The following is a 23,303-nucleotide window of genomic DNA, read 5'->3' as shown; positions in this document are numbered from 1 at the left end:
CATGAAGAGACAGCCTTCAAAACATCATTTTATATGGAAACAAAGTAAGGTTTTATTACCAAAATAGATGTATAACAGACAGTGTTTCACTGAAGGAAGGGGGACACCTTACAATGAATATGATGAGAAAATGCAGCGCATGCAATCTTCTGGCTATGGTGCTAAGCACTCCTTTCAGCAGTCAGGCCATGACTCAGTGAACCCCGGAAAACCCTTCCCCTTTAGTGGGACACAATTCCCAGAGTACCCTCTCATAAAGTCCTAATGTCTATTTCCTATGGATCATTTTGGCTTTCAATTTAAGACTACATTTCCCAGAATGCCTTTTAAAAGCTCTTCCATCAGGCACAAGCTTGCTCGTAAAAAAATCAAGCGTCTTCAGGGTGTGATTTTCCCCTGGAGAGGTGGAGGCCAAAGGAATTCCCATACTCAACATAGAAGAATATTCAATAGGATTTAAAACCATAAAGAAAGAGCCTGTCGTTGATTCAGGGTATCAGTATGGGACTATTCCAACTCTCCTTGAAGTCAACAGGAATATTTCCATTGACTTCAAGGTGGGCTATAAGAACAATGAAAAAGAGATTATAAGGATGAGTCAGGCCTGAACACTGGAAATTATTTTCATTCTTTTCCCCTCCCTGAACATGGCTCCAGGCTGGTTTCCCTTTCCACCTTGGTCAGCCCTGGTGAAAGGCCCAAATTCTTCAAGAAAAAAAGTGAACAGCAAAAGAGAACAAAAGCCAGAGGAAAGAGAGAAAGTATTAATGGTTCGATTTACATGAAGAGGAAGAGGGTCTGTTGGAATCAGCCATTTCCAGCTGAAGCTCTTTTCCGGTTCTACTCATGTCAGGCTTCTCTTTGTTAAACGTTCCAGGACAGAGAAACCAAAACATAAAAGCTGTGATGAGGCAGAGTAATACCTCTGCATTACAGAGAAAACATGGCAATGAACATTACCTCACAGCAAACTTATAAAACCTAGAACATAATTCCTGCGGCAAATCTACCCCACCCAACCACACGCTTCACCTATGTCTAAATGCTCATCTCGATTTGTGATACTCTCTGAAAGAGCTGATTGGATGTATCCTTAGTATACGCAATTCTCACTTCATCTCTTGCAAGCAGCTCTACTCGAAAATCTGCCCAGTTCACTCTTTAAAATTAGGAACCCCACTATCCTGCTCTGTCCATCTACATACAAAATAGACAAAGGAACACTGGAATTGCCTAAGCACTTGAAAGGTCTCAAGGAGTTCAAATTCTACAAGGCACCCCAGTAGTAATACTCACATCTCATTCTCATGGTATGCCAGGGCTTGAAAAAGTTCCAACAACTATTAGCTGGAGAGCTAAATCTGCTAGCCAGAAGCAGATATGACTGATGAAAGTAAGGTCACTAGTGAGGTTCAGGAGCCAATGCTCTGCTGAACAATCCAGTTCTCATCCCTCCTCCTTCAAATCAGCTAGGATTTTTACCAGGACCCCTAAGATATGGCTTGATTAGTGGATGTCTGACAATTTTGAAGCTCCAGTCCCCCCTAACAAGCAGAATAGAGAAGGTACTTTGTGTTTTATCCCCATTCCAATGCCTTCCGGCTGCTGCAAAGGGGTGGGGTAGGAGGGACTCCCTTTCACTATCCCTCTCCCAGCCTCCTTTTTTGGTCCTTCTCTTCTGTGAAGAATGCTAGTATCTCTCTACAGCTGCTCGTAGCTTTCTCAAGTAGCTGCAAGATTAAATGGATTCTCTGCAGTATCACTTCTACCCACAGGGCTCTGAACAGCAGCGCTGAAACTCACTAGATATTCATCATTTCACGCTGCAGAGGCTCAGCAAACCTAGGAACTGAGTAGCAAAGGCACTGGAGCTGTCTATCTGTAGTCTCAGGAATTTAACATTACAGCAGTTACACTCAGTTCACACGTGGCCGGTTCTTCACAACAATGACTAGACTTCTTTTTAATGATAGCTTCAATTCTGCAGACACTAATGGCGCTTCAAACTGTAACAAGAAATAGAACGAGCAAAAATGGAATAAGGCAGTGGCAATCAGTGAATGAACCTGGTACAAAAATGTGTTTCAAGATAACCATGGGCCCTTGCATAAAGCTGACAAAGTGTATGAACTTTGACTCTGCATCAAGCGACCGTGCACCGGACGAAATAATCTGAACTACTCACACACACTGCTGGCTTCTCATGTAACTGTAACCACGCAGGGCGTGTTGGGGGTGGAGGGGAAGGAGGGGTCATTGTGAGCACCTCAATGAAAACCTCTCTTCAACACGCAGCGGAGGACAAAAAACCCAAACAAACAAAAGTGTGAGCATATATAAAGATTGGGACAGAAGGTACTGAAAACACTATACCACTAGGCCAGGGGTAGGCAACCTATGGCATGTGTGCCGAAGGCGGCACACAAGCTGATTTTCAGTGACACTCACACACCCCGGGTCCTGGCCACTGGTCTGGGGGGCTCTGCATTTTTTTTCTTACTTTAATTTTAAATGAAGCTTCTTAAACATTTTAAAAACCTTATTTACTTTACATACAACAATAGTTTAGTTATATATTATAGACTTACAGAAAGAAACCTTCTAAAAACGTTAAAATGCATTACTGGCACGTGAAACCTTAAATTAGAGTGAATAAATGAAGACTCGGCACACGGCTTCTGAAAGGTTGCCGACCCCTGCACTACAGAGTACATCCTCCCCCAGAATTTCGTGTTCAGATCTAGTCAGCCCATCTCAAAAAGAGTGTAAAAGAAACAGAAGGAGGTTTAGCAATAGGTAACAAAAAGGATTGGAGGCCTAGAGAGACTTTCATACCAAAGAGAGACTAAGGCCAGGTCTACACTACAAACTTACATCAGTATAACTATGAAAAATCCACACCCGAGTGATGTAGTTATACCGACCTAACCCCCAGCGTAGACTGTGCTATGTCGACAGGAGAGCTCCTCCCAATGACATAAAATCTACCTCTGCGAGAGGTGGTAGCTAACTACACTGAGGAGAAGCTCTCCCATCGGCATAGTAGCATCTTCACTAACGTCTGCAGTGGTGCAGCAGCACTGGTGTCACCGTACCACTGCAACTTCTTAAGTGTAGAACTGCCCCAAGACGACTAGGGAGTCTTTAGTTTAGAGAGGAGATGAAGAAAGGTATGTAAAATAACGAATGGTGCAGATAAGTCCGACTGGATGCTCCCTACCCTCTCTCATAATACAAGACCATGGGGACAGTCAGTGAACTGAAACTTAAACTCGATAAAAGGAAATAAAACACTTGTGTTAATTATATAAAACATGATATCTGCAGAACTCACAGCCACATGATACTGAGACAAAGCGCTTAGTTGGATTCAAAGAAGGCTTATTCACAGATAACAACAACATCATCCACACTACCTCAGATAGAATGAAAAAACACAAGGTTATATAAACCGTGATGCTTACTGGCATAAGACAAACAATAACAGACAGGGTTGGAAATAAACTTCCCCTAGGGGCAAGTTATTCCACAATTGTGCACCATGGGCTTCTTTGAATTACTAAGACATTTGGTACTATCCACTGTCAGAGGCAAGAAACTGGACTAGATAAAACACTGGTCCAAGTCCACGGGAAGTTATCGTTTCCCAACACCAGTCTAGCTGAGACACAAAGGCTGTTCATTTAACACTACATACAGGTTTAAACAGCCAACAAAATGCAACGGCACCACTGACCAGCTGACTCTGCACTACAGGGCTCAGGGATCCCCTGATGTTTAGGAATCCAGTTGAAATATTTCAGTAACGTCAAGTACAATCCACAGGCACAGGGGATTATGTAAACACAAGGCCAGGGCAGGAAAGGAAACATACATAGAGCCCTGCGAGTATACAAAATTTATATCCGCATCTGATCCACAAACACAGTCCACAGATGCAGGGCTCTAAACATACATACAGGTAAAAACTGATAAACTTAGATAGACAGACAGAGCACATATAGATAGGAAGCAAGGATGCATACAAGCGCTAGACAGGGGCAGAAATACACGGCACAGGCCCCACCACAACCGTATCAGAGCAGAATGCCAAAAGTCTCACAGGGACCTGTTACTCGTTTGCAAAAATCTTTATTTCCATGTGGGGAAAACACAGAAACTGTAGTTATGGAAGTCAAGCAATTAAAAAACGTTTCTAAGGCATTCATGGGACTGCACCAGCCACAAGTGCCTGACAGCTATAAGCACTATGCCAGTCCCTGGGGAGCCATCACACTTCAATTACTATCACTAACATTAGTCATTATCAGGCTGGCTTCTGTCCCCAGGGAAGACAGCTTGTGATGACAATACCCAGCCTCTCCTTGTAAAACAATTCATTAGGCAAAATGGAACAGCTGGGGCAGGCACGTGGTGGTTCACAGAGTGCCTGCCCCAGTGGGACTTCTGGCCCCGATTTCCCTTTCGGGGAGGGGGCAGCCACCACCCTCATGACAGCTGTAGAGCCCTCGGGGGACACTTCAGGTTTAATCAGCGCTCGTTACTCTCAAGAGAGGCACTTGCATTGCAAACTTAAACTAATGGCATTCGAGCTTTCAGCAGGTTACACCAGTCATCAGATAAGAGGCTTTAGGGCATTTTTATCTTGTTCTAACGCTCAGGAGTTAATGAGCCAGTTAGAGATACTGTCACAGAGACTTTCTCCAGCCACATTATGGAAACAGGGCCTTCAGGGCTGTGCTTACTGTGGATGCAAGGTGAGGCAACATGTGTGTTATTGCTCCTGCAAGACCTCATGCTCAGAACAAGTGGAACCACCACCAGTAAACAGAGGCAGGTTCTGCTAGAGGCAAACCACTAAGTCTTTCCATACAGCATTGGGCGTGCATCACAAGATCCATTGTAGAAAAAGTGGCAAGATAACGCTCCGGTACCTGCCCCCAAGGTCGGCTCAGTCCCCACACCAGGGGAGCACAGCACTGCTGACTCAAAGAAAGCAGAGAGGGAGGCTGGACTGAAGCCAGGATTGTCAGAGCATACAGAGCAATGCCACCATCTCCGAGTTAAATAAGTGGTCAAACGTGCCACTGAACAGCTATTTAAATCTCTGTAAAATGGGAAAATGAATATTTGTTTCCTACCAAAGCCCATTCCACCCCATAAGCATAAATTTACTCTCTTAGGCCATGTGGTCTGTGAAGAAGCCTTATCTCCAATCCTTGGTAAAAGCATTTAATGGCTTCTTCAATTTCTCACAAATCGACAATCAGACCCATTCCATCACTAAATCCCCATTCCACTGTGTCTTCTAATTGCAGAGGTACCCCAGACCAGACTTAAAATTACTCCTTCACGGCAACAGGCATCAGGAGCAGAGAGGAGACACCAATGACCAGTACACAGGATAGAATATTTACTGATGATATCTAGTTCTTGTACAGTGCTTTTCATTGATCTCAAAGCACTATACAAAGGAGGTCAATATCATTATCCTCATTTTACAGATGGGGAATAGAGTCACAGGGAGTGGAAGTGACTTGCCCAAAGTTATTCAGCAAACCAGCAGCAAAGCCAGGAATTGAACCTCATGTCTCCTGAGTCCCAGTCTAATGCCCTATCCAGTAGGCACACTGCCCTCCTGCAAGCAGGTCCAGCTAGCCATATTGTGAGGGAAAGGTTTCAGAGTAGCAGCCGTGTTAGTCTGTATCTGCAAAAAAAAAAAAAAAAAAAAAAAAGGGAGTACTTGTGGCACCTTAGAGACTAACAAATTTATCTGAGCATAAGCTTTCGTGAGCTACAGCTCACTTCATCGGATGCATGCATCTCTAAGGGGCCACAAGTACTCCTTTTCTTATTGTGAGAGAAGAAACTCTCCTCCCTCCTGGCAAGAACCAAGACCTGAAGGAAAATGTAATTTAGGGAAATCACTATACAGGTAATCCTGCTGTGATCAACACAGGTAAAGTCTTGGTTAAATGCCAGAGGCAGGGGAGAGAAGCTGGAGGAAACTAGGGACACTGGGAGCATGGACCAGACACAAGGGCCCAAGAGCCCCTGTCAGAGCAGTCTTCCAATTTTTGACAGTCATTCAGTAACAAAGGCACCAGTTAACAGCTGGCTGAGCTTTTTCCCACACCCCCTTCCTTTTTCTGACGCTAATATGTGAGTGGAGTAGGCCGAGTGACAGGAGGGCCCTTTGAGGATACAACGTCAGAACATGGTACCTGAGATCATGTTCTCCTTCCCATGACATATATATGGTAAGTTACTAGGACCATCTTGTGGGACACAGCCCACGCCCACACTTGCAGGGCCTCCTGCCACAGAGACACATCTGAGGACCTCAGCTTGTCTACAAAGACCATGGTGGCCTGATTTTCCATTTGAACCAAGACCAGCTTTCGGGACCAACGTCTTTAAGAACCTTATTGTATTCAGGATCATCCTCATCTTCAGAGCATTTATTCCTGACTGTTGTTCACAAGAACTGAAGCTGCAAACGGATTAACCCTTCTCCAGCTTAATCCCAGTGCTATAGCTCAGGAGGCTGAGCCACAATACAATAGGTGACATCAGTCTTTCCTCTAGACCAGTGGTCCCCAAACCAGGGCCTGCATCAGGGGCATGGCTCAGAGTGGGGGTGCAGAGATAAGAATAAGGGGGCCAAGGCTGGGGCTGAAGCTGGGGGCAGGTCTGGGGCCAGGAGCAGGGCCAGGAACAGAGCTGTGGCCAACACTGGGGGTAGGGCTGGGTGCAGAGCAACAGCCAGACCACAATCAGAGGCTGAGGGTGGGCCCAGGAGCCAGGGCTGGGCTGGAGCAGCGCTCAGAGCGGAGTGCAACTGGGTCGTGCTCCCTCCCTGCCCTATCAGGGCTGGCCTGGGCCCTGCCCCGAAAGTTCCTCTATGCCCCCTAGGAGGGTGTGCCCCAGAGTTTGGAGACCTCTGATCTAGACACTCCCACCTCCACCACCAAGCTCCAGCAGGGATTGTAGGACATGCTCTTTTTCTCAACTGACTTTAAGGCTGGGGCAATTGTAATGCAAGGTTTCTGCCATACTTTTACTGCCACCTAGTCCAAAATAGAGTGCTTGGGCAAGACAAGACAGTTGTTATTGGCTAAGGCACCTTTTAACTGTGGCCTTTATAGATTCCTGAACTGGTCTGAAAAATCAGCTGTCTTGGACAGCAGCTACAAAAACTGGGGAAATGTAGGATGTTTGCACAAAGATCATGAGTAGAGTATGCCCCTTATAACTAAGCTTTCAGTTAGTAAAGTTACTAACTAAGCATCATTTAATGATAAAAATTATGCAAGGTACTTTTAAAACCACTGCTATCTCTGCCACCTATTAGGCAACTGTGCACGCCATCATCTGATTTGTGCACACAATTGGCACACTCAGGTACTGGAATCAGATGGGCAAAGGTGTCTGATTTATTTGAAAAGCTGCCTTCTGTAGTGTCAGCATTAGGCTTCAGAATCAACAATCATTTAAAATGAACAGAAGAATTTAACATCTCTCCAGTCTGAGCTGTTGTTTCAGACTATCTAAGACAGTCCTACATCAGTGCACATTTAGAGGTTATTTACATAACCATAAGTCCTTATTTTTAAAAAATGAAAGCTTGCTTTCTGCAGAATCTGAATGTGTTGTGGTAATACAATAAATAAATCAAGTGGCCGGGATCTGGCTGCTGGCTGCATTTACTACCGCATTTTTGAAGTTACTTTGAACTCTCAAGAATACACCAATGTCAGAAAGAGAGACAGTTTTCATTTTGTTGAGAGAAAAAAGAAATCTTAACGTACCATGGCCAGAAAACTATCCCCAAACTACAAAAACTAACAAAAGGAGGTTCTGTGTATACAAGTGGCCACAACAGGCATCAAATAGAAAATAGCAGGGAAGAGAAATGACAGAAGTTTGAATGTTTGACACATTTACAAGTGTTTTAAAGATTGTTTCCTTTTTCCAAACATCAAGAGCGTGCACATCTCCTCCCACAGTCAGCAAAGAGCCATCAATGGCTGGTTTAGGATGCAGTATTAATACTCTCCATTGAGACTCACAACAACATTTCCCCCAAAAGAGTGGGGTAGGGGAGGGGTTGGCCAGAGTTTTCTTGATGCTTTGAGAAACATTTATTCCACTCTTCATGAGGCAGAGGAAGAATACCCCCAAAACATCCATGCAACATTATGTACAGTAGTTTTGGAGGATACAGTGGTTACCCGGATACTGTATTTCCTTTGTGGTAAGAATGAACAATTTATGCATATGTGCAGTATCATATTTGATAACATTAGCAAACTGTATCCATCCTCTCCCCCATTTTTGCATTCAGGAACAGTGTGTGTTTTCTCTGTTTTCAGCACTTCCTGGGCAACTCAACCACTTGCTCAAAAAAAAAAAAAAAAAAAAAAAAAAGAACAAAAAACCAAACCCCCCCAAAAATCCACCAAACCAAAAAAAAATTAAAAAAAAAAAAAATAGCAACCACGGTCCAGGCTCAATTTCCATCCCCACCATTGCAACCTAATCTCCTGGCAAGTTAATGCAAATCAAAGCGAACACTTCTCTGCCACTGGTAGCAAAGTGTGTTTCTTTCCCAAGAGAGGCCTGTAAAACAGGACAGTCACTGACAGCAGTACAATTACTGACACAGATACAGACTTTATGGACATGTTTATCTCTGCTGTAAATCCACACTCTCTCTCCACTCCGATTCATGAGTCATAAAGAAATTGCAGATAATGAAAAAGTTGGAGAAATTTACAGCATGTCGGAAACCTCAGACAGCCAGAAGAAATTAAAGAGCTGACTGAGGATAAATCACACAGGTACAATTAAAACTTCCCATACCGTCTTCACTTCCAAACTGGCACACAATCCAATGGAGATGATGAAAAGTTGAGGTCATGACTCCTCTGGCTGTAATAATTTTTTAACTAACTACATGTCAAAATTAGCCAATTCACAGATCATGTGTGAATGCCAATTTCAAGCTGGCACTCTGTCGTCTCACTCTTCCAGTGGGAACTATCCAAGAAGCAATCCTGTCTGTAAACCATCTTAACTGTGACGAGCAGTAAATGAAAAGGTGATTTCCTTGTCCAAGAGCCCCTCTCACCGTACCACTGTGCATTAAAATAAGACAGCAGATCTACAGTACTGTGGGAGGGGAATGGAGAGAGAGAGAGATTGAGAATTGGAATGAAGGCCAAGGTTTCTTGTTTCAAACAGATACCATGGTTCTCAGTCATTATGGTGATGGCAGCCATATAAGCAAACGATAGATGACCTATGGTTCCTTTCACCTCTTTTCAACCATCCAAAGGTGATGTTTAGAATGATTGCACACACCAAAGTGAAAGCAAGCTTTATTAACCCAACACTCTCCCCAGGCGACCAACTGAACACATTAAAGTTCGTATCTGTAAAAGAAAATGTGACAAGAGCAGAATCCCTTTAATTGACAGGATAATAATTCCTGGATTACTGCATGTGATTTCAGATGAGCCATTTTTTAAACCACAGGTGAGCCATTCAAGATCGGATCCACTTTTAGGCAGAAAGAGTTTATCCTCTTATCTTTGCTAATTAAATCCCTGTCAAACTAACTGCATATTACAGAAATCAAATGTCCAAAGAGGGTAATTCTGTTGTCTAATAATACCACACCAGCTTCAATCATTATCACATGCAATACAATCTTTTCTGCACAAAAAGTACTGTAAGTTCAGTGTTAAATAATAAACAGAGTAAGGGAGAAAGAGGTTTCAGGCAAGGCCGAAATGAGATGAAGAGTGACGCCGCGAGGCAGACAGATGTAGGGAGGCAGAAAACAGGAGATGCAAAGGAGAAGACTCTTGTTGAGAGTAATGATACTACGTAGAAACTCAGAGATGACACTTTCTTCACCCTAGCCTCCCACTGCACTGCTGTAGATCAACCCATTATGCAACAGTGACTATGAATAAACAGCATGTTCCGGCAGTACTCTTTCTATTCTGTAGATACTAAGTTTCTCCATGAACCCTCTCCCCCGACAAAGTTTATGGCATAGTTAGTACAGTCTAAATAGGAGGGTGAAGATATGCATAATCACATTGGTCCAGAGATGTTGAGGCCACCAGGGTCTCCTTTGGGCAGGCAGAGGGGGTGAGAGTGACGGCACGAGTCAATGCCTCCAGCATATTGCACTTCTCAACTCTAATCTGTAGTGAATTCACTACAGATTCACAATTACCTCTAATTCCACCCAAAACACATGGTCTTAAAAGAGGAATGGGAAGGAAGGGGGAAAAGGGAAGGGTGGGTCAAGGAGAGGGACATCTCAGTTTCCATCAGAGGCCCGACCAAATCTTTTCAAATTTCTTTGAGGTCCCTCTTCTTGGGGACGTTACCTGCTCTTTAGCTGCCAGGTCAGCCAACTTGCTGTGCTAAGCTTCCATCCCCAGAGGCCATCTGCTCTTCCATCTAAGCAATACAAATCATTTGGCTACAAGCCCTGCTCTAGAGAACCAAGCTCTCCATGCACTGAAGTGTTCCCAAGATGATAGGATACATCCCAAAAACAGTACTGGAAAGTAATTTTTAAGAGGTATCCATTCATATGAATCCTCTTGTCTACTCTTAACCAAAAGGACAGTACCCTGAGACAGCCCCAAAACATGTGAGCCAGTGTGGCTCTGGAAGACTTGGACCTCCAGAAGCTGTCTGTTTTGGCAAAGGCCTGTGCATTATAACTTATGCAGGGGCCGGGGTGAACGAAATATAATCTTCTGCTGAATCAGCCTTCATTGTAGATCAATTGTAGAGTTGGGTTTTTTTTTTGCAGGGCACTTCCCCACAAGCTAGGGCTCAAGGACGTACACAAATCTTTGTTCCAGGCCTGGTGGAGGCAATCTAAATTAGGGAGCGTCTTTTGGGCCAGGAAGTCGTAACAGGCTGTAGCTGGTCGGGTGAAACTATGGAACACTCTCCACTAGAATATGGATTCTCTGGGGCTCCCAGTACAATAGGCCCAAAACGTCCTTCAATAAATGCTTAAAGTGCAGGTAGCGCCATGCAGCTGAACCAGGTAGGTTGTATTGTTGTTGAAGTGCTTGGAATGGCAGAGACTAATCCTTTGAGATCAACTGAGACACCCAAATTTCCCCTTATCCATCCCTTCTCTCCCCATTAACAGTTTATTGTCACTTTTCAACAAGGGGTTGCTCCAAAGTACAGCATAAATATGTGAGAAGAGATGGAATTTAAATTTTCTAGCTAAACTTGCCCAGGTTTGCCTGGTAGCTAATATAGCTACCAGGCAAATAGCTAGCTAATAGCTAATAGCTGTAGGGGATATTTTATGATCGAAACAGTGATAGGCTGAACCCAGTACTCCTGCCAACAGGGGTGGATGTACCAACTCTCATTCCAGCAGCGGTTGGGGAGGGGTCTGCTCTGTTATGTTCTGGAGCCACAGGGCTAAGTACTTTGTATTTTTAAATTTTTGCTGTTCTTGGCACGATGCAAGTTACAGCACAGTACTTTATGGGCTTCAGGCAGGCAAAGGCAGATGCAAGACTACACAACTAATTTTCTAAGCAAATGGATGAATTACTATGAATCTTCCAATTCACTCTGTTCTCTCCTTATTTTAACTGGGTCTGCACACGGATGGGAGACAACACAGACACCATGGCCAGTGGATCTCCATGAATACCCAAAGTAAACAGAAAGACCTCCATGGAAGTCTGCGCGCGGCATAGACTATGATGACTCAAAGTGACACTCTGAATCTGTAGACCCTAATGCAGTGCTAGAGGGCACTCTGCAGCACACAGTGATAGGAATGACTCTAGTGGGGGACACTCTTCCTTCTGGTTGAGTATTTATCCCAATGTCCCAACACAGTGTTAGGACGGAGAGACTGCCGAGACTCATCAAGCCCTCGGATCGCTACCCCTTCCTGCTTCTCCACGTGGGCACCAATGATACTGCCAAGAATGACCTTGAGCGGATCACTGCGGACTATGTGGCTCTAGGAAGAAGGATAAAGGAGTTGGAGGCGCAAGTGGTGTTCTCGTCCATCCTCCCCGTGGAAGGAAAAGGCCTAGGTAGGGAGCGTCGAATCGTGGAAGTCAACGAATGGCTACGCAGGTGGTGTCGGAGAGAAGGCTTTGGATTCTTCGACCATGGGATGGTGTTCCAAGAAGGAGTGCTAGGCAGAGACGGGCTCCACTTAACGAAGAGAGGGAAGAGCATCTTCGCGAGCAGGCTGGCTAACCTAGTGAGGAGGGCTTTAAACTAGGTTCACCGGGGGAAGGAGACCAAAGCCCTGAGGTAAGTGGGAAAGCGGGATGCCGGGAGGAAGCACAGGCAGGAATGTCTGTGAGGGGAGGGCTCCTGCCTCATACTGGGAATGAGGGGCGATCAACAGGTTATCTCAAGTGCTTATATACAAATGCACAAAGCCTTGGAAACAAGCAGGGAGAACTGGAGGTCCTGGTGATGTCAAAGAACTATGACGTGATCGGAATAACAGAGACTTGGTGGGATAACTCACATGACTGGAGTACTGTCATGGATGGTTATAAACTGTTCAGGAAGGACAGGCAGGGCAGAAAAGGTGGGGGAGTAGCACTGTATGTAAGGGAGCAGTATGACTGCTCAGAGCTCCGGTACGAAACTGCAGAAAAACCTGAGTGTCTCTGGATTAAGTTTAGAAGTGTGTGCAACAAGAGTGATGTAGTGGTGGGAGTCTGCTATAGACCACCGGACCAGGGGGATGAGGTAGATGAGGCTTTCTTCCGGCAGCTCACGGAAGCTACTGGATCGCATGCCCTGATTCTCATGGGTGACTTTAATTTTCCTGATATCTGCTGGGAGAGCAATACAGCGGTGCATAGACAATCCAGGAAGTTTTTGGAAAGCGTAGGGGACAAATTTCCTGGCGCAAGTGCTAGAGGAGCCAACTAGGGGGGGCGCTTTTCTTGACCTGCTGCTCACAAACCGGGTAGAATTAGTGGGGGAAGCAAAAGTGGATGGGAATCTGGGAGGCAGTGACCATGAGTTGGTTGAGTTCAGGATCCTGACACAGGGAAGAAAGGTAAGCAGCACGATACGGACCCTGGACTTCAGGAAAGCAGACTTCGACTCCCTCAGGGAACGGATGGCCAGGATCCCCTGGGGGACTAACTTGAAGGGGAAAGGAGTCCAGGAGAGCTGGCTGTATTTCAAGGAATCCCTGTTGAGGTTACAGGGACAAACCATCCCAATGAGTCGAAAGAATAGTAAATATGGCAGGCGACCAGCTTGGCTTAATGGTGAAATCTTAGCGGATCTTAAACATAAAAAAGAAGCTTACAAGAAGTGGAAGGTTGGACATATGACCAGGGAAGAGTATAAAAATATTGCTCGGGCATGTAGGAATGTTATCAGGAGGGCCAAATCGCACCTGGAGCTGCAGCTAGCCAGAGATGTCAAGAGTAACAAGAAGGGTTTCTTCAGGTATGTTGGCAACAAGAAGAAAGCCAAGGAATGTGTGGGCCCCTTACTGAATGAGGGAGGCAAACTAGTGACAGAGGATGTGGAAAAAGCTAATGTACTCAATGCTTTTTTTGCCTCTGTTTTCACTAACAAGGTCAGCTCCCAGACTGCTACGCTGGGCATCACAAAATGGGGAAGAGATGGACAGCCCTCTGTGGAGATAGAGGTGGTTAGGGACTATTTAGAAAAGCTGGACGTGCACAAGTCCATGGGGCCGGACGAGTTGCATCCGAGAGTGCTGAAGGAACTGGCGGCTGTGATTGCAGAGCCATTGGCCATTATCTTTGAAAACTCGTGGCGAACCGGGGAAGTCCCGGATGACTGGAAAAAGGCTAATGTAGTGCCAATCTTTAAAAAAGGGAAGAAGGAGGATCCTGGGAACTACAGGCCAGTCAGCCTCACTTCAGTCCCTGGAAAAATCATGGAGCAGGTCCTCAAAGAATCAATCCTGAAGCACTTGCATGAGAGGAAAGTGATCAGGAACAGCCAGCATGGATTCACCAAGGGAAGGTCATGCCTGACTAATCTAATCGCCTTCTATGATGAGATTACTGGTTCTGTGGATGAAGGGAAAGCAGTGGATGTATTGTTTCTTGACTTTAGCAAAGCTTTTGACACGGTCTCCCACAGTATTCTTGTCAGCAAGTTAAGGAAGTACGGGCTGGATGAATGCACTACAAGGTGGGTAGAAAGCTGGCTAGATTGTCGGGCTCAACGGGTAGTTATCAATGGCTCCATGTCTAGTTGGCAGCCGGTATCAAGTGGAGTGCCCCAAGGGTCGGTCCTGGGGCCGGTTTTGTTCAATATCTTCATAAATGATCTGGAGGATGGTGTGGATTGCACTCTCAGCAAATTTGCGGATGATACTAAACTGGGAGGAGTGGTAGATACGCTGGAGGGGAAGGATAGGATACAGAAGGACCTAGACAAATTGGAGGATTGGGCCAAAAGAAATCTGATGAGGTTTAATAAGGATAAGTGCAGGGTCCTGCACTTAGGACGGAAGAACCCAATGCACAGCTACAGACTAGGGACCGAATGGCTAGGCAGCAGTTCTGCGGAAAAGGACCTAGGGGTGACAGTGGACAAGAAGCTGGATATGAGTCAGCAGTGTGCCCTTGTTGCCAAGAAGGCCAATGGCATTTTGGGATGTATAAGTAGGGGCATAGCGAGCAGATCGAGGGACGTGATCGTCCCCCTCTATTCGACATTGGTGAGGCCTCATCTGGAGTACTGTGTCCAGTTTTGGGCCCCACACTTCAAGAAGGATGTGGATAAATTGGAGAGGGTCCAGCGAAGGGCAACAAAAATGATTAGGGGTCTGGAACACATGACTTATGAGGAGAGGCTGAGGGAGCTGGGATTGTTTAGCCTGCAGAAGAGAAGAATGAGGGGGGATTTGATAGCTGCTTTCAACTACCTGAAAGGGGGTTCCAAAGAGGATGGCTCTAGACTGTTCTCAATGGTAGCAGATGACAGAACGAGGAGTAATGGTCTCAAGCTGCAGTGGGGGAGGTTTAGATTGGATATTAGGAAAAACTTTTTCACTAAGAGGGTGGTGAAACACTGGAATGCGTTACCTAGGGAGGTGGTAGAATCTCCTTCCTTAGAGGTTTTTAAGGTCAGGCTTGACAAAGCCCTGGCTGGGATGATTTAACTGGGAATTGGTCCTGCTTCGATCAGGGGGTTGGACTAGATGACCTTCTGGGGTCCCTTCCAACCCTTATATTCTATGATTCTATGACTGCTATGGAGGGGCCACCTTTCAGTAAAGACAAAATCAATAGTTGCTGGCTCAATCTTTAATGCTTGACACATTAAGAATGGGCGTCCTTCTCTTCAATAAACTAGCTCTGAGGTATTGACAGCAAATGTACTAATGCTGGGCTCTTACCACTCTCCCTGCTCCCTAACACGTGATCCTGCCCCATAACACTAGCTTCTTCCCCTCTACAAGAATAAATCCTCTCCTGTAGCTCCCAGTACAGCAATTAAGTAGTCCCATTTCCGCAAGGAAGTAGCTTTTTTCAGGAGACAGGATGCTTTTCAGGACAGACTCCAAGACTACAGCTTTGTCCAGAGAAATGTACTACCCTCCTTGGCAGCTTCCTGCAGAGAGGAAAAGGAGTGGGGGCTGGCAGCAAGTAGTTTTCACTAAAAGGGACAACTAGAGGAATAGACTCTTTGGAGGGAATACGAGATTCAGTGCAGGCAGGTAAGAGTCCCCTCTGTCCATCCCCTACCCTATCATCCCTCTAACTGACAGCACCCCCAAGTGAAACCCTGGAAGTCACAGCATCCCCATTTTACACACACCTGGAAATGTGTCCAACCCCTAAAGATTTGAGAACCTAAGACCCTTTTTGCAAGTGTTAACGGTGATGTCCCAGCGTCACTGCAGGTTAGGTAACATTCTGCTTCCCCAAATGTCCTTGTACTTTACAGATATAGGACTCTTCACTTTGTCCTTCCTTGTTGTGTAGTAATGGACTAGGGGTATTAGATAGTAGTGGCATTTCCTAAGACCACTTGTGTCCAGTTTGATCAATGATCCAACTAGGCCAGTTATCACGTCTCCAACAAGAGGCTTCAGAGAAACATGTAAGATACATTAACAAAGTTATAAGGAAGAATTTTGCTCCTAATGAGGCAGCAGTTGCTTGTGCAGTTTTTTAAAGACCCTAGGAACACCTACAGAATTTCCCCATTAACCATACCAACAATCTTTTGAGTCTTGGCAAGTCTTGTCTTCAATAATAGCATATGGTAGTGAGTTCCACAAGTTAATTAGGCGTGTAGAAAGTCAAGAATGGCTACACTTCAGCAGTAGGAGAAGGTATTGTTTGGATTCCTAATATGGGGAGAAATCAGCAACTTGGAACCCAAGTACATTCTTAGTGCAACTTGTTTTATTTACACACACACACACACGTATCAGTCATGGAAGAGAGATGGTCAAATGGGATCCAGGCAAACCCCTCCTTTCATGAATCTCCACTCAAAACCCAGTGCCTGGCTCCCAGGGAACAAACCTGCATTGAAAACTGACTCTAGTTACATTAACAAATAGAAACTCACATGCTGCTTGTCACAGTTTTCCCAAACAATCTGAATCAGAAACCACCACCAGAGCATTCCTTCTGAGACTGAAACTTTGCTGGCAAACTAAGAAAAAACTTTTTAAGACTTTGTGCAACAGCATTAACTGGTGATTCCTGCCACACCATTTAGTAATGTTTATTACCGGCCCTGCCAGGTAATTCATAGAAGCACTGGGTTGGACCTCAAAGATCATTTGAAAAAAAATAGGAAGGAAGGTAAATACTACATGAAGCTTCTCAACTTACTACCACAGAATATTTTGGATCTGTAAAGGTCTTTAGCAGTATTGTTGACTGTACTATAAAACATAAGCCCTAGGATGGAAGAATGAAAGTGTACATGAGGGAAGAAGACCCTTCAATCCTAGACCACCCCTAGATAAAGTACAAGTTATGTTGGGTTTGTTTGTTTTTTTAAAGATCAGTCCCATCCTTGGATTTTATAAGCCAGTTGAGCAAAGAGATGTAACTCACCTCTTCCAAACTGTTCAGAGCACAGTACTAATTTCTTTTAATTATTTGTATTACATTAGCACTTAGAACAGAGGTAGGCAACCTTCAGCCTCTGAGCTCCATCCAGCCCTCCAGCCCTATCCAACCCTTCAGATCATTTTATTTAGCTTGCCCTCAGATGGGACTCTCAGTTCCAGAAAAAAATAAAGAATGATCCGGCTGGCTGAGGGGTGTAGTCTCTGAGTAAAGCTGCTGCTGCCTCATACAGTTCCACTTCACTCCATTTCCCCATCAACACAAGCTGTGGCTCCTCCCCCACAGCACCCAATTCCAGTTACTGCCTCCACATCGGCTGATTTTTTGGGAGCTGAGAGCCAATTAGGTTCTAGCCAAGCAGTGAGCAGGGGCAAGGCATACCTCAACCAATGGGCAGGAAGTTACCAGAGCTGGGTGGCATGGGAAAGAGCTGGAGCCTGTGTCAAGGGGGAATGGGAGTCGGAGCCCATGTGCCAGGTCACACTGCCACTCATCAGCCTACCCACCTCATTCAAGGAAGGGATTTCACCCTATGCCACCCAGTTTTGATTACTGCCTTCCCATTGGCTCCCAGCTCCCACAGCCAAACTGATTGGCCCCTGGCCATGGGCAGTTCAGGGTGCATCTCTGCTAATAGACGGGCAGTAACTACTTCCCAACTGGCATGACAGAAGGGCAGCCAAGCCAAACCTCAGTGGCGTTGCAACCTGGCTCATGGGTTCTTGCTCCTACTCCTGAGCTCTGCCACAGGGGAGCAGAGCAGAGGCAAAGACTGAATGGCAGAGAAAACACATTAAGATGTTTTTATTGTTGATGTTTTCATTTTATTAATCCCCTAGTCTTCTGCATACTAAAAAAAGGTTTGTGAAAGATTATGTTTAAACTGTTTCCCTCCACCCCCATTTAAAGGCTGCGCTGTAAGGGGCTTTTATAAACACTTTGTTTTTTAAACAGTTAATTGTATGTGAACATGCTGTATTATAATAAAAAAAAATCTGACTAATGCAATTGTAAACTATGCCTACACGGTGTGGCACTCTGTCCCCCTCTTGTGGTGATTAGGCCGAATAGGGATTGAGGACTCTGTTGCAGCCTTGGCTAAGATATATGGGTCTTTGAACGGAGGTAGTGGAAGCTGATAAATTAAGCTCCAGATCGTCTAGGTTTGATCCACACTACCTACAACCCACATAGGGGCATTGGCCTAACAATATGTAGCTCCTAAAAAACATACAGCCCACTAAAGGTTTTCAGTGGCCCATCTCTGAGCTAGAGGCAGAAAAGGCTCCATGGTACTCAGAGTCATTCAGACACACAGAACACTTTCTCCCCAGATAAACAGCTTTTGCAAGTATTTCAAATTCATGGGGTGGCTGTATTTAACAAACTTTAATCACCACCATTTGTTCAATCCAGTTTAAGGATTTAATGGAAAATAATTCAAGGAGAGTATTGTGCCCTTTGTTAAAAGCTTCACTTTAAGTTAACACATGCACGGTACACCATAGTTTGAGCCCTGGCTTTATACCTAGAACTCTGGTGATTTAAAAAAAAACAAAAACCAAAAGAACACCCACAATGCAGAAAATTCACATTTCAGTCATGTTGGAAACTGTTAGTCTAGAAACTTTGATGTTATCCATACTGTGCGCAGTTTGCAACAATTTTCAATTATGCCTCAAATCATTTTTCAATAAATTGCAAGTCTGTAGCACAAATAATACCTAACATCAATGCTGGTAAAGGAGAAGGCCCTGGTCGTACATCCAGAAGACGTACCTGTGAAGTGAATTGTGCTGCCACCCCTTGCTCCCAAAAATTGTCCAATGAAGTTAAACTACAGCTGTGATCACATGGGGATACAGTTGATCCCAATAGGAGATTCTAGTTGAATGTTTGTGGTTCTTAATCTGGAAGTTCTTACATATGTAAAAAATCATGATTTTTTGAAGACAGGAACATTTCTCTCACCTTCCCCAGTTCTTTCAGCCAATGGAATTTGCCCAAGTGTTTAAAAAAAAAAAAAAATCATGCATGGGAAGAGAGTACTTATGAGTATGAATATGATGTAACTGGAATATACTTTATGCAAAAGGTCTCTTGTAAGGTATCATAGCAAAGGTTATAACCTACTGAATATATTCCTCCTATTTGTATGCATGTATCATTCTTGTATCTGAAGCTAGAAATATGAAGTATAACTCTGCATAATTACAATAGGACCTCAAAGTGTGGGCCATTAATGGTGGTTTAGAATCTTGATGGCTCCCACTGACTAGGACAATTGGCTGTAAATGGCTCTGTTTACTTACAAACCTTTCTGTGTACAAGTGGGCCAGCCAAGGAAGTATGGAGGCTGGCCCACAAAGGGGTCTCACAGGACATGTGATCATGTCACCGGATACTGGAATCCATCTTAAATCTGGTACTTTTCCATTTAGAAGGAGGGGTGGGGACCCAAAGGAAAAAGATTCCCACCTTGTGCCAAAGCTATAAAAGGTGGTGGAACAGAACAAAGGGGGCTGCCAGTCATGAGAAAGTCCCTGCTTTACACCTAAGACGTTTGCTGGAACTAACAAGTACTGTACCGGGGGAAAGGATTGGGCCCACACTAGGAAGGAGTCTAGTCTGTGAAAGAAGCTTATTGGAACATCTATGAGGGTGAGATTTTACCTGTAAACAGTTTCTTAATGTATTAGGCTTAGACTTGCGTGTTTTTGCTTTATTTTGCTTGGTGATTTACTTTGTTCTGTCAATTATTACATAAAACCACTTAAATCCTACTTTTTTATACTTAATAAAATCACTTTTGTTTATTAATGAACCCAGACTAAGTGATTAATACCTGGGGGAGCAATCAGCTGTGCATCTCTCTCTATCAGTGTTATAGAGGGCAGACAATTTATGAGTTTACTCTGTATAAGCTTTATACAGAGTAAAACAGATTTATTTGGGGTTTGGATCCCATTGGGAACTCTGTGTCTTGGTGCTGGAGATAGGTGACCTGGTGAGCAGTTTTTGGTTAAAGTCTGCAGCTTTGGGGGGCATGGACCAGACCTGGTTCTGTGTTGCAGCAGGCTAGTGTGTCTGGCTCAACAAGGCAGGGTTCTGGAGTCCAAAGCTGGCAGGGAAAACAGGCTCTGAGGTAAACTCAGCACATCAGGTGACAGTCCCAAGGGGGTCTCTGTGACTGAACCCGTCACAATCATAACATTTTGTTCAGAGTTACAAACATTTCAGTTACGAACAACCTCCATTCCCGAGGTTTTTGTAACTCTGAGGTTCTACTGTATCTCCTCTATGACTGGCTGCCCCTGCAGGTGTAAAGTATAAGGGCGGACAAGCAGTCTCCCTTCTCGTTATTTTGCAGCAGAGGCAGCTGTGGAAGAGTGTGCAGGCACACAACACGGTAATACATTTACCACAGGAATAAGCTTTAATGCAACATCAGGATGGAAGCTGAAATCCACAAAGGCTGAGAAATTTTAAACTGGAGATTCCTGCAACATTAACTCACATGTGCCTATAACAGACAAGTACTCCTCTTACCAGAGAAGGGTTTCTTAATGCACTGCTGCTGCTTTTCAATACGTTTGCAACTCCTAAAAATATATACACTTTTCTAGGTATAGAGAACTGCAGATCTGGATAGAGCAAGTTAAATGCTTGAAATGAGGAAATTCACAATGAAGCCATTAGTGAACGTGTATAATACTTACATTCATCCAGCCCTAGCTGATAAGCCAGGTTCTGCAGGCCTCGAACCTTCTCCATTAGGTTTGCTGTGGTAAGGCTCCCCAGCTCTAAAAAACAGAATAAATGTGATTTTTAACATTGTCTGTTGCCCTCTAGTGGCAACTAAGCCATATTAGCTATTTAGCAAAGAGCATTCAGGTCATATTGTTGATATGCTGTCTCCAAGGGGAAGAGAAAGCACATGTTCAGTAGTCCTCCTCACATCTGGGTAACAGTGAAAGAGTGCAGGCCCATAGATTACTTATTTGGAATTCCCAGCGTGGGTGGCTAAATCTGAATGGATTACTAAACTATAGACAGAGGGAAGAGATTTACTCCTGTAACCAACCCTTCTTCTAGTGCACACTTCTTCCCTACCGTTTACTTTAAAGTGCACTTTGTATACTCTAAATTTGACTATCCCATGCACTGAGGCAACACTTCCGCTGAGGTGGTGTTTCTATAACCTGATGTGTCTCACTGTCAAAATTCTCATATTTCTTGGATTTTTCCCCTCATTTTATCCCACTACTCCTTGTTACACTACACTTTAAGTTCTCCAAGGAGGATGTAAACACCAGGAAAATATTTGTAGACATTCTGCTCTCTTCTCATCTTAGACACACACCTCAACTGTACCACCACTTATTAATTATGAATACTTTCACTCTTTGGTCAAATTAACTTCACTGAGTCCCTGACTATTCTGTTGATCTTCTCTGAGCCCCCTACAGCGTTAATACCTCTCTGGCATACGGAGCTGAACACAGTATCTCAGATGTGACTGAACCAGAGCCATACAGGGAAGAATTATTCACCTTTTTGCTTTGCTATTATTTTGCCATCATGTAGTTTATTTTGGGAGTAAACAAGTTTGAAGCTCAAGAAGGAAAACGACACAAATTAACAAAAACGTTTAACTCAACAACCCACGTTTTCAGTAGGAATCAAAGGCCTGTAGATTTTGTACTTTTGGAGACAGTAGTAAAATCATAGCTGTTCCATAGCACAGCCAGCATTGTACTTAAAGGCGAGATTAGATCTGTTACATATTGATACAATTATTTTCTGCAAATCATCTACTTTTAGATCAAATTAATTGAGCTCTCACAAGTCAGTTTGTTAGTTTACGGATTAAAAATTACCCCTCTGACATCTCCAATTCCTTCAGAAAAACAAAACAAAAACGAAACATTAGGTCAGAGGTTTGAAAAAATAAAACAAATTAGTGACTGACTTGTACATTGTAAACTTTAAGATACAGGCTGTATTTTAAATTTATTAGCGTGAAAACTTTCAATTAACTTATTCATAACCATTATTTGCTTTGTGATATCCATCATATAACAGTCATCAAATGATTGTTCCAGAATTTAGGATTTCATTTAAGAGAGATTTCTAGTACTATGGTTGTGAAGACAACATTGAAAACATGACTCAAGGCTAATATATTTGGTGGGTGTGTCTTCACTAGGAAAAAGGTATGGATAGTTCTCTGAAAACATCCACTCAATGTACAGTAGCAGTCAAAAAAGCTAACAATATTAGGAACCATTAGGAGAGGGATAGATAATAAGACAGAAAATATAATGCCTCTATATAAATCCACAGTACCCCCATACCTTGAATTGGACCTGCAGTTCTGGTTGCCCCATCTCAAAAAAGATACATTAGAATTGGAAAAGATAGAGAGAAGGACAACAAAAAATGATTACGAATATGGAACAGCTTCTATTTGAGGAGAGATTAAAAAGGCTGGGACTTTTCAGCTTAGAAGAGAGATGACTAAAGTGAGATATGATAGAGGTCTATAAAATCATGAATGGTGTGGAGAAAGTAAATAAGGAAGTGCTATTTCCTTGTTCACATAACAAGAACCAGAAGTCACCACGTGAAATTAATAGGCAGCAGGTTTAAAACAAACAAAAAGAGGTACTTCTTCACACAATGCACAGTCAACATGTAGAACTCTTTGCCAGGGGATATACTGAAGGCCCAAACTATAACGGGATTCAAAAAAGAATTATGTAAGTTCATGTAGAATACGTCCATCAGTGGTTATTAGCCAAGATGGTCAGGGATGCAATGCCATAGTCTGGGTGTCCCTAGCCTCTGACTACCAGAAGCTGGGAGTGGAGGACAGGGGATGGATCACTTGAAAATTGCGTGTTCTGTTTATTCTCTCTGAAGCACCTGGCAGAGGCAACTGCCAGAAGACAGGATACTGGACTAGATGGACTATTGGTCTGACCCAGCATGGCCATTCTGATATGCTGAAGGCACATTAACAACTCCTTTTTTCCCTAGTGAAGATACACCCTCCTGCCGATTGTCTGAAACAGTAGTTCTGACAGGTGTGAACAGTCATTGAGGGCATTTAACTTTGAAATTTAAGTTGATCATTTGAATGGTCACATCAATTAAATTGCTGTTGAT

General features: G+C 43.9%; 1 protein-coding gene across 3 annotated transcripts in view; it reads right to left on the bottom strand.

Annotated features, from left to right (window-relative positions):
- LIN52 (lin-52 DREAM MuvB core complex component) overlaps positions 1–23,303 on the bottom strand; it is a 69,384-nt gene that overhangs the window by 41,774 nt on the left and 4,307 nt on the right. For all 3 annotated transcript variants that reach the window (XR_007357430.2, XM_048855981.2, XM_048855982.2), the window contains exon 5: positions 20,852–20,935. Coding sequence is in view for 2 of the 3 variants with exons in the window: in XM_048855981.2 (XP_048711938.1) it covers positions 20,852–20,935 (84 nt within the window). In the remaining variant the exon portion in view is untranslated. The remainder of the gene's footprint in view (positions 1–20,851; positions 20,936–23,303) is intronic.

The sequence above is a fragment of the Caretta caretta genome, chromosome 6, assembly GCF_965140235.1.
Source record: "Caretta caretta isolate rCarCar2 chromosome 6, rCarCar1.hap1, whole genome shotgun sequence".
Classification (NCBI taxonomy): domain Eukaryota; kingdom Metazoa; phylum Chordata; order Testudines; family Cheloniidae; genus Caretta; species Caretta caretta.
Note: the sequence above shows the minus strand (reverse complement) of the source record. Positions and strands in the feature narration are given on the sequence as shown.